Source organism: Hirundo rustica, chromosome 1, assembly GCF_015227805.2.
Source record: "Hirundo rustica isolate bHirRus1 chromosome 1, bHirRus1.pri.v3, whole genome shotgun sequence".
Classification (NCBI taxonomy): Eukaryota; Metazoa; Chordata; class Aves; order Passeriformes; family Hirundinidae; genus Hirundo; species Hirundo rustica.
Genome location: NC_053450.1, coordinates 151,835,494 through 151,846,922, shown reverse-complemented (window position 1 = coordinate 151,846,922; position 11,429 = coordinate 151,835,494). Strand labels below are relative to the sequence as shown.

The 11,429-nt window shown below is 49.0% G+C and overlaps 1 protein-coding gene across 1 annotated transcript; it reads left to right on the top strand.

Annotated features, from left to right (window-relative positions):
• The first annotated feature begins 555 nt into the window (after nucleotides 1-555).
• Nucleotides 556-10,520, top strand: MYD88 (MYD88 innate immune signal transduction adaptor). The gene is made up of 5 exons (XM_040084772.2): nucleotides 556-905; nucleotides 5,362-5,493; nucleotides 7,071-7,251; nucleotides 7,827-7,918; nucleotides 9,385-10,520. The coding sequence occupies exons 1-5, from the start codon at nucleotides 560-562 to the stop codon at nucleotides 9,537-9,539; spliced, it is 906 nt and encodes a 301-aa protein (XP_039940706.1). The 5' UTR covers nucleotides 556-559; the 3' UTR covers nucleotides 9,540-10,520.
• Nucleotides 10,521-11,429: the final 909 nt, after the last annotated feature.

Sequence of the window (11,429 nt, the reverse complement as noted above, 5' to 3'; positions counted from 1 at the left end):
ACTTACCCAGCACAGTTTAAGACTCTATCATCTTGCCTTACCATTTATTGACTGGGAGAAGAAGCCAACACACACCTGTCTACAACCTCCTGTCAGGAGGGAGTTTTAGAGAGTGAGAATGGATCCCCTGGACCTCCTTTTCTGCAGATTAAACACCCGCAGCTCCTTCACAGGACGTGTGCTTCACACCATTCCCCAGCTCCGTTCCCCTCTCTGGACGCGCTCCAGCCCCTCGATGCCTTGAGCCCAGAGCCGGACACGGCACTCGAGGTGCCGAGCACAGGGGAACCATCACTGTGTTCCTGCGGTCCCGGTGCGGGCCCCGCGGCCCCGGTGCGGGCCCCGGTGCGGGCCCCGGTGCGGGCCCCGGTGCGGGCCCCGGTGCGGGCCCCGGTGCGGGCCCCGGTGCGGGCCCCGGTGCGGGCCCCGGTGCGGGAGCGGGCCCGCCCGGCCCCTCACGCTGAGGGAGGGCGGGCGAGCGGAGCGGGGGCGGCGGCGAGGCGGGGCGAGCCGGGAAGCGAAAGTGCCGGGAAGGGGAAGTTCGGAGCGCGGCACGGCCATGGCCACGGCTCGAGCGGAGCCCGTTCCCAGCTCCAGCCCCGTCCCCGTCCCGCTGGACCTGCACGCCGTGCCCATGGTAGCGCTCAACTACGGCGTCCGTCGCCGCCTCAGCCTCTACCTCAACCCGCGGGCGGCCGTGGCCGCGGACTGGACGGCGCTGGCGGAGGCGCTGGGATGCAGCTTCCTGGAGATCCGGCGGCTGGAGGGGCTGCCCGACCCCACGGCCACGCTGCTGGAGGAATGGCCGGGACGCTGCCCCGGCGGGGCCACCGTGGGGCAGCTCCTCGATGTGCTGCGCCGCTTGGGTCGCGACGATGTCCTGACGGACCTGGGCGGCAGCGTGGGTGAGGCGCTGGGAGCGGGGAGAGCTGGGTTAGCCCGGGGAATCCCGGAGAGCCCCGGGAATCCCGGAGAGCCCCGGGAATGCCGGAGAGCCCCGGGAATGCCGGAGCCTGCCCTCGGTGCTGCTTCCTTGGTGCCTGGGGAGGGAGGGGATGCTGTTCGTGTTGGTCTTTCTGTTCGCGTCGCTCTTTGCTGCTCTGTCCGTGGAGGTGAGGTTAAGAAAAAAAATTCCCCCACGAGAAGCCCTTTCCAGGTTACGGAGAGACATCGTCGGTGTTGTCGGGAGGGCCACAGAGATGCTCCGAAGGCTGGAGCACCTGTGCTATGGATACAGGCTGAGAGCCGGGGGTGTTCAGCCTGAAGAAGAGAAAGCTCCGGGGAGACCTTAAAGCCCCTTCCAGTGCCTAAAAGGGGCTTATAAAGAGAGAGAGAGGGGGTTTGTTGCATAGGTGGATAGTGATAGGATAAGGGAGAATGGTTTTAAACTAAAATAAGAGAAATTTAGATTAGATATTAGAAGATTAGCTATTAGGAAGAAAATCTTCCTTGTGAGGGTGGTGAAGCCCTGGCACAGGGTGCCCAGAGGAGCTGTGGCTGCCCCTGGGTCCCTGAAAGTGTCCAAGACCAGGCTGGATGTGGCTTTGAGCAACCTGGGACAGTGGAAGTTGTCCCTGTGCAGGGCACGAGGTTGGAATGAGATGAACCTGTAAGGTCTCCCAACCCGAACCGTTCCGTGATTCACAGAAGTCTCACCTGGCTTCAAGGCTCACATGTGCTTCAAGGAGAGACATTGTGCTGATCATGAGCCCTGCAAAGTAACCTGGAGCCCAGTCTTATCCCAGACATTCAATTAGAAAGTTTCTGTGTGTCAAAAGATGCTCTAAGCCAGGTTAGCTAGGAGATAGATTGCACTCACACTGGACAGCGTGAAAATTATGATGTGTGGATATAATGTGATAGGAAGATGTTTGTTGGGGGAGACGAGGCATGTGTGGAACTGGATAATGTCAGGGAAAAAAAAAATACATGCAAACTGAAAAAATTGAGACGGATTAATGAGAAGAATGAAGGTCTTTGTGCTGTTCTGATAACTTTTTTTGTTTTGGGCTCTTTGTATTCTTTGTGGTCCGAGAAATTCAGGGGGAACCCAGCTGTCATCAGAAGGGGAAATTTTTTGCCAGACGATTTCCAAAGCCAGAGAATTCCCTGAAGGCCTGTGTTGTATAACAGAGCTTACTGAGTTAGCAACGAGGAAGTAATAAATCTCACTTCCTGTTACTCATGGAGATAAAGGAAGATGTAGAAATCCATCTCTGTAGAGAGCCTGACCAAGAAGTGATGGAGGACTTCCCTTTGTGGCTCTTCCTACTTGAGATCGCAGTTTGAAGGGCAGGTTTTGGGAAAGAAAAAAGCATCAGTGTGCTTTCTGATCTGCTTGTCAGAGGTTCCTAACAAATCTGGGGGAGCTTCCAGCTGTGCAAAAGATCTGGGGCTTCACAAAAACATTGGGATCACCCAGGCTGGTTCTGGCCCTGAGCTCAGGACTCGTCTGCCCCGCTGGAAGGGAGTGTGGTGGATGGGCTTTGTCAGAGCTGGAATAGACTCCAGCAGAAGGAGTGGGAAGAGCCTGGGCTGTAGGAAAATCACAAGTTTTACCCAGAGCTGGGTCATGCTGATAAGAGGAGACAGGTAAATTCTTGGAAGAGGAGCCCACTAAGGGCTGTTCAACAAAAATACTGTCTGTGGCTCAGGAGATTCTTTAACTGTGAATAGTCCAAAAGTCAGATCATAAAAACAGAATGTGGATTATACCTAAAAGATAGATTTTATAGAAATACTTACATATATTAGGGAAATTTCTCTGTAAGCTTATTTTATTCGTATGTTCCCCCCTACACACCTGCTTTTGTGCAGTGCTGGGGACAGGATGAGGCTCGGGGCTGGTGGACCTTCAGCCTGACCAGTGGGACTGTTCCTCTTTTATGATTTTTGGCTGAGGACTTCACTGAGGGCCTGTGACCTGTTGCTGGTGCTGAGAGCTCTTGCAGAAGTCAGAGATGAAAGGAAAGGGAAAGGTTTCATGTGCTCTTGTGCACGGTATTTCCTGATGCCAGGGGCACCTCTGTGTACCACTGGAATTTCTTCAGTGGTACACAAAGCTCAGAATCAGAAAGCATCAGTGTTGATGTCCCAGCAGCTCTGCCCTGTGATTTTCCTCAGCAGTTTATTTTGCTGCAGAATCATCTTCAGGGATGTGAAGCTTTTTGCTTTGATACCGTTGTACTCTTTCCTGCTGAAACCCAATGGGTTTTGTTTCTTCCCTGACCTGTTACGTAAGTACTACTTTCCTGCCTGACAGTTACTGGGTCTGTTTTCTCTGTGTTCTCATCATGCTACTGATTTTGTGCTTTAGATTTCATGTTTCTATTAATGTGGTTTTTTTCCAATTCCTCAGGAATTTGTTTGACTGCCAGAGGAATGCAAAGCTAGTTAGGTGCTTGGTGGAGGAGGACAGCTTGGAGGTGTTTCTTGCTACTTGGTTGTGTTGTTTAGCATCTTTTATCTTTATAAACCATCCCTGATCCTTTTCACTCTCATTAACCTGTACAATCAGGTGCTGTTTGCAGCTGGGGACTGCTGCAAACAGCAGAGGCAAGGAGAGAAGGCTTGGAGCAAATACACTGAAAATGAACATTTCTCTATTGAGCACTCTGCAATTCTGTTAAATGATTGCCTCTTCTTGCCTATTCAGCAGTATTTTGGATTGAGAACCTGGCTCCCAAGGGAATTAAAGCACACTTAAGGTGGTGGCTGTGTGCCAGTCCTTCCTCTGACACCGCTGAACCCGTTGGCAACTTCAAAGTGACTTTAATCATGATTTCAAAGATACTGACTTAGCTGACACACCTCACACAACAGGCAGCTGGCAGAGAGGTGGGATCTGAGTTAGGGTTCTAGTGAGGAAAGTTGTGAAATCTGAACCTTCTGGCTGGTCCACTCCAGGACTGGGGAGGCTGAGGGGAGGAGAAAGGCAGATTTGGGAATGCCTCAGCTGCAGGAAAAGCTTTGATCAGATCTGAGCCTGGTTAGATTGGAGATAATCCAGTAACAAGATGCAAAGCTGAGATAGAAGCAGGGGATGGGGGCTCAAACTGGGGCTCCTGCAGACCTGCTTGTGCCAGGTTGTGTTATAGGAGGACTCACTGGGCTCCCAACAGCATCCTGCTCTTCCAAGGGATAATTTACTCTGCTGTTGTGCCAGTCAGCTGTGCCAGCTAATCAGAACTGATTAATACTTTTTTTTTTCTTCTTCTTTTTTTCTTTTCTTTTTTAATTTTAAGTAAAGGAAAAGTCTCTAGGGAGTTTATCTTTTTCTTAATTCCTGTTTTCAAATCTCCTTTTACTTTCAGTTCTTCTGTAGTTGCAGAGTAGCAGAGGCTGCAGAGTTTCTTGTTACTTCTCCAAAGGCTTCACATTTAGATTTATGATTTATTTTTAAACCAAGTCTGTTTAGAATAGATCTGTGCCCATCACTGACCTGATTGGGAAGTTCACACCTGTGACTGTGACAGGTCTTTGCCCTTCAGTTATCTCAGGGTGGCCTTCATGTCTATTCTGCTTGGGATAAGAGGATCCCTATTGCTGTTGCACAACATAAAAGCTGCTTCAGGGGCTCCTTAAAATTTTACATGGTCCTACTGTATGTGGTGAGTGTGGATAGTCATTGTCACCTGCAGTTGTCCTGGCTGGCAAAGGCTGGGAGTGTGAATCAGCTCTTGTGCATCTGCAGAGAGTTGCTAAGATTGGAAAAGACCTACAGGATCATGAACTCAGCACTGCCAAGGCCACCTCTTCTGTCCCCAAGTGCCACATCTACACATCTTTTAAATCCCTCCAGGAATGCTGACTCCACCACTGCCCTGGGCAGTCTGTTCCAATGCCTGACCACCCTTTCAGTGGAGAATTGTTCCCTAATATCCAATCTAAACCTTGGTGCAACTTGAGGCCATTTTGTCTTGTCTTATGGCTTTTTACATGGGCAGAAAGACTGACACCATGAAAACCTCCCCAACTATTTTGTGATTTCAAATACTCCAAAATGCAGGACAATGAGAGCAGATAGCAGAGTTGGGAGCTGCTCTGTACCCTATTCCTGGTATTAAAGGTGTACTGAGATATAGTAGAGCTAAGGGGAGGAGGAAGAATAAAACAAGCAAAAGAAAGTACTTAAAATATCAAGAGTGATTTTCAAGAATTAATTGCTAGAGGAGGCGGTGGAGGCAGCATCAAGACGTTCAGAAAGAGGTGAGAGAAATTCTACACCCTGAAAAAAAAACCAGACAGGGGCTTTCCCTCAAGCATCCCTGATCCATGAAATAGCTGCTCCTGTTTTAGTGAACTCCAGCAGTGTAAACCCACGTCACAGGAGCCTCTTGCTCTGGCTGTGTGTTTTTGCAGAGGAGGACTGTAAGAAGTACTTGCAGAGGAAGCAGGAAGAGGCCAACCAGCCTCTCCAAGTGCCAGCAGTGGACAGCAGCGTGCCGAAGACATCGGAACTGATGGGCATCACCATCAGGGATGATCCATACGGTAAGAGCCCGTGCTTCCATTGCTGCCTGATACCTCGTGTTGGAATCGCCTTCCCCTTGGGAAGTTCAGAAAACCTCTTGGCTTTCATAATTCCCACAACTTTTCCTACCCCAGGCCAGAATGCTTTCTTCATTTTTCCTGTTTCTTGAAGCAGAGAGGGGAAGCAACCTGGGGAACACTTCACCCAGGAACAGGCTGGCACAGAGCCACTGGACACACACGGGAGGAGACTTCAGGGAAATGTGTCCCTCAGCCCAGCCTGGCCCAGAGCAGCAGCTGCTGAAAGCTCAGGGGGTTGGAGCCCAGGGGGAAGGGTGTCAGAGGTGATTTCCCTGCCCTGTCTTTGGCAGGTGGAACCACCTTGAATGAAAAGGAAGTGGGTTTGAAGTAGAACTGGGTTGCAGTGGGTGGAGAGAGGAAATGGGTTCTGTGGGTGTGCGCTGCTGTGTGTGCAGCCAGGTGTGTGCACATGTGTGTGCTGGCCTGTCTGACTTTGGGTGTCCACCTTTGCTGTATGTGTGGACATCACTAACGATCCCCAAATGTCCACAGACCAATATTCTGGAGTTTGTACAAGGCAGCTTTGCCTGACGTGACCCCCAAGTTAGCGCAGTGCCCCTGCAGCAGTACCCTCAGTTTGACTGACCTGGCAGACATTCACCTTCTGCTTCACTGGATGCTTCTTGGGCTGAATCTGCCTGCTGGGTTGATACTTTCCTCAGCAGCTTTTAGAGCCTGACCTATTTTTTCACTGTGGTAGGCTTTAGCTGGCATAAAAAATTGAATATATCTGTAGTGACATTGATATGGAAAAAAAGATAACACAGTTGGAAACTATCCAGCAGTATTAAGGCACTTAATTATGAGAAACATTGCCCTTAAAAAGCAGCACTTTATTATTTGGATAACTGCTAAATAAACAAGAGCTGCCAGCCATTAATGTAATTGGAAAACAGGCCCATTTGGATATGACTTTAGGTACCCAGGTTTGACATCTTAGCCATAAAAATGACAGCTTCCAAATTTCAAGGTTCATCCCATAGCTCCACCGACAGCAGATGGCAGGACATTGCTGAATGCTGGTTTGGTTGGAAAGTTTGAATCTCTGTGACCTGAACAAGGGAAAAAAGGACCCAGAGCCACGAGAATTTTATAAATGTGAAACTCACAGTGAAATCCCAGGATGTCAGGGCTCTGAACTGCATCCCCTGGGGTGCTCTGTTCCCTCCAGCTCCACCCAAACCTCCCTGTGGCTGGATGTTATTGCCTCCTGTCTGCAGCTCAGCTCCTTTCCCTGCCCCCTGCCAGGCAATGTGGGTGTGTGTGAACAGCCTGGCCAGAGAAAGCAGCCAGGGCACTGATGTGTGTTACCTCCTGCCAGCCCTGTTAAGGACGGGAGTCTGGGCTGAAGGGCAGCTCACCTAATAAAATGCTAAATTACCTTTGCAAGTTTGGCCAGAGCTTTTCTGTCAGACTCCTGATTCTGAGTTAAAGTCTGTGGGAGCTCTTGAAAGTTCACTACAGGAGTGAACTTCATTTATAGTAGAAGATGACAGCTACATTTTTAATGGTTTCAGGAAGCGGAACAGAGATATTTGATGCCTTCATCTGCTACTGTCAGAAAGACCTCCAGTTTGTCCAGGAGATGATCAGGGAGCTGGAGCAAACAGAGTTCAAACTGAAGCTCTGTGTATTTGATCGGGATGTCTTGCCAGGAACCTGTGTGTGGTCCATCAGCGGAGAACTTATAGAGAGGAGGTAGGTGAACCGTGGCTGTTGGGGCCAGCTGTGAGTGTAGTGGAACATCACATTTATTTTACAGTCGTGTCTGCAGCGTGGTGCCAGTGAAACAGCAAAAATCCACAAGAATGTCTTGATGGGATTTGCTTCATTCTCTTGGCTCGAGAAGGACAGCTCAGGCATTCCCCAGTGTGTCTCTTCATTGTGTTCATGAGGGAGGTGCCGCTGTGGTGATGCTACTTATGTTCAATTGCATTTCTTTGCCTTGTGTGTCATGTATGGACACAGGATCACATAAGGGTTGCACAGACAGTCTGGACTTCACTAGAGGTTTCCTCATTTTTTGGTATATGAGTGTGTATCTGGTTTTTCTATGTAACAGAAAAAAAATTTAAAAAAAAAAAAAATCAGGTTTTTCTGTGTAACATCACTATGTGTCTGTCAGTCGTTCCTGCTCTGCAGTTAATTCCTGCTGGAACATAGCCAGGTCCTTCTCCACTGTACCAATTCAGAGCTGTACATGCTTCTGTTTGTGGGAATAAAAACCATCTCCTTTGACATTTTATTTGTTTTCTCCCCTGCTTAATCTCCAGGTGTCGGAGGATGGTGGTTGTCGTTTCAGACGACTACCTGGAAAGCGACGAATGTGATTTCCAGACCAAATTTGCTCTTAGTCTTTCCCCAGGTAAGATCACACAAAATATCCCATTTACAATTGCACATTATCATTTTTTATTAACAGTGGCATCTAAGCCTTCAGCTGAGGTCAGTGGGCACTGTACCACTGGAACTAACAGGGGCTTCAGAATTTGGTTGTGCCGGCAGGGTCCCTTCCCTGCTCTTGACCTTCCTCACATGGCTGCGAGCAAGAAGCTGTCAGTGGGATAATGCTGCCTGCTCCAGAAATGTCAGAGCTGCATGTCAGGTTTGTGAAGGGCTTCCAGATCCATACAGGAAAATATGCTGCTAAAGGGATAAGTAGTATAATAAATCCAGGATGTGAGTAAAGCTGGGAATTAGGTGACAGGTAGTGAACATGCAGATTTCAAGGCCAGGCTGGGTGGGGCACTGAGTAACCGGGTCTAGAAAGTGTCCCTGCCCATAGCAGGGGGGTTGGAACTGGATGATCTTCAAGGCCTCTTCCAACCTAACCCATTCCATTTTATGAAATGATCCCATCTTGCAGGGATCCTTGAGTATCCAATTTACTTCTGCCAGATCTGTTGTGATTGCTCTTCTCTAGCCACTAGTTGTTCTACAGTTGTCTGTGTTGCTGGGGAGTAAGTGCAGCCTAATAGTATGGAGGATATGTAGAATTAGGAAGAGTATCTGGATACAAAGGCATCTGACATGATATTATAAAGGACATGCCAGAGGTTAGACTGGAAGCTGGTGGCAGAGACAGGAATTCACTTCTTCCTTGACACGCCAATTTCATGATGTCAGTTAATCCCCTGAACACTCCCAGGACTTTGTATCAGCCCCTACTCATCAAGATTTGTAAAGTCCTTTTAGCTCTTTGCTAGCTTTTTGTGGGCACCACATCTTCCATTAGAACAGGAAAAGAAGTTCCATCTGTATGGAATGACCTGAGCTCTACCAGTGAGAACATGTGTGGAAGTACAGGCTTAGAGAAGTCACAGCGTCACCTGTGTGTGGGGGGGGGGTGTTAGTAATGCACAGAAGGGTTTGGTGGCAGGCTCTGAGAGCTCCATGGATTGCTCCAGCACCTGCTGCAGTTATGAAATCTTGTTTTTTTGTCTCATCCCAGTCTCAGTGTCATCACCTGTGCAGCGCAGGTGGTGGCAGGTGTCCCTGTGGAGAGCTACAGGGGGAGAAACTCCTTTGTAGAAGAGCTGCTCCTTCAAGCAGCAGCAGTCACAGGGAGGGTGTTCTCATCTCGTGGTGTCTCAAAACCAGCAGTCCATGTTAGCAGGGGGATTCATTGGGGAGTATCTGCAGCCTGAGTAAATCAGGACTCAGAGACTTGCTGTCCAGAGTGAGAGCTGGCTGCAGTATAATCAGATGATGCCCGGTCAGGAACAAACCTGGACCTTGTGATGTGTGTGCTGTGGTGGGGAGGGCTGGGGATGGCTGTGGGCTCTGCCTGTGGCTCTGTGTAACCCTCTGCCTGTGTGACCTCTCGTTCAGGTGCTCGTCACAAACGCCTGATTCCAGTCAAGTACAAGTCCATGAAGAACGAGTTTCCGAGTATCTTACGGTTCATTACTATTTGTGACTATACCAATCCTTGCACCAAAAAATGGTTCTGGATGAGACTGGCAAAATCCCTCATGCTGCCCTGATGCAAAGTCCTGAGAGCTGGGTGCTCTTGTAACCTGTCCTGGCTGTGCCTTCAGACCAGGGGTGTCCTTGACACAGGGTCTTCCACCACTTCAGAACCTGGATCCTTGCTTGGAGCCTGTCACGGGGAACAATGAACTCTCTGCGGTACTTTCTCGCAACCCTGAGGAGAAATAAAGCAACTGTTGTGGTTGTTCCGGGTTAAGTCAGTGAGCAGCAGCATCCAGCATTTGTGGAGTAAGCACTTCCAGTAAAAATACTGAAAGTACACGTTTAAAGAGTGTCTGATACAGGAATACTCTGTTGTAAGAATTAGCAAGACCTCTGAGCCTCGAACTACGGGTTTTGTCAATGTTTTAAAAGCTACAGTAGCATCGAGGCTTGTGGAAATTTTACCATGTTGGACAGGTCAGTCTCTGTTCAGGTCACATTTGATTCAGTGACCTTATACCAGCAATTAATATTCCCAGATATTACTAAATTTTTACTTCTCCTTCTGGAGAAATTCAACTCAAAATACATCTTTCCAGTGACAGTCCTTACTACACAGAGCAGGGGCTGCTACTGCTCATTGACTTGACCAAGGTCTGCACCTCAGTGGTTCCAGATCTCAAATCCTTTCACCTTTAAAAACCTTCCAAAACACAGCAGCTTTTGGGATGCCTCAAAGGCACAGGGCTAAGCACTGAATAAGGAGTGTATTAAATTGACATTTGGGCTGTTTAAAGTATGGTGGTGAGTGTTACATTAATAGGAAAGAGCCTAATTTAATTAACTGCCACAATAATGACGGTATTTCTGTGACTAAGGCTCGGAGCAATGTCGAGACTGCTCTGCTTGTTAGACTTGGCCTTGAATCCTGCCCGTGACTAGTGGATCTCATCAGTGCTCCAGGGTGGAGGTCAGGAGCTCTACCCAAAGGAGTGATTAAAGCGATCCATTGGTGTATTAAACAGATTTACAGTAAATATTGACTTTTTGAATTGGGGAAGAGAGGAATCTTGATTATGTGTCTGCAGTTGCCTGAACTCTGCCCCTTTATTCATTACTTCAGCCACTGACTCATGTTGATTTTACAGCTTAATGTTTTACCAGTTTACATTTTTAAGGTTGCATCTACATGTGATTTTGTTTTTTCAATTTTAGCTTTGTTTTAAAGCATTACCAGGTCTGTGACAGAAATGTGCCCTCACGCTCCCTGTCAGTGAATGATCCCTTAACCAGAGATGCTGCCAAATCCTGCCCAGGTGCTGCTGCTGCTTCCTCCCTGCCGACAGCAGCAGCCCTTGACCTGAGCATGATGAAGCTCATTCACACACATCACGTTGGCAGCAGGAGCGATTTTTGGATAGACCCAGGAGCTGGGTGTTTTCTTCTACAAAAGTAACTGCTGCCATCGTGCCAAGGTGACATTTGCACCTTCCTCTCTTGCTAGAACAAGTGAGAAGTTTGTGGGCACGGGAGGGGGAAAAGTTAAGTTGATGAGGGGTTTCTGAATAGTTGTCCTATTGCCCTGGGGCCTCTTCTGCAGAAGTGGAGACAGCTGCTTGCCTCGGGCTTTCTGCATAATCGTTAAATGTTAATTACAGAAGAGCTTCAGAAGGCTGCCTGATCCCCAGGCGCTCCGGGGGCTCAGTGAATTCTCATACTCTGGAGAGTGTATAAACATCAATTATGGGTCATTACTCGCAGGACAGAACCAGATTCCTCGTGCCTGGAGAGCTGGAAGGGCTCTGGTGGCTCATTGAGGGGGAGCTGAGGCAGAGGAGCCCGTGCTGTGGACGCTAGAGGGAGGCCATGGCCCACGCTGCGAGGGAACGCGGGTGGGATGGGGAGACACGGCCGGGATGGGCCAGCGGGGCACTGACCGCTGGCTGGCACGGGAAAAACAC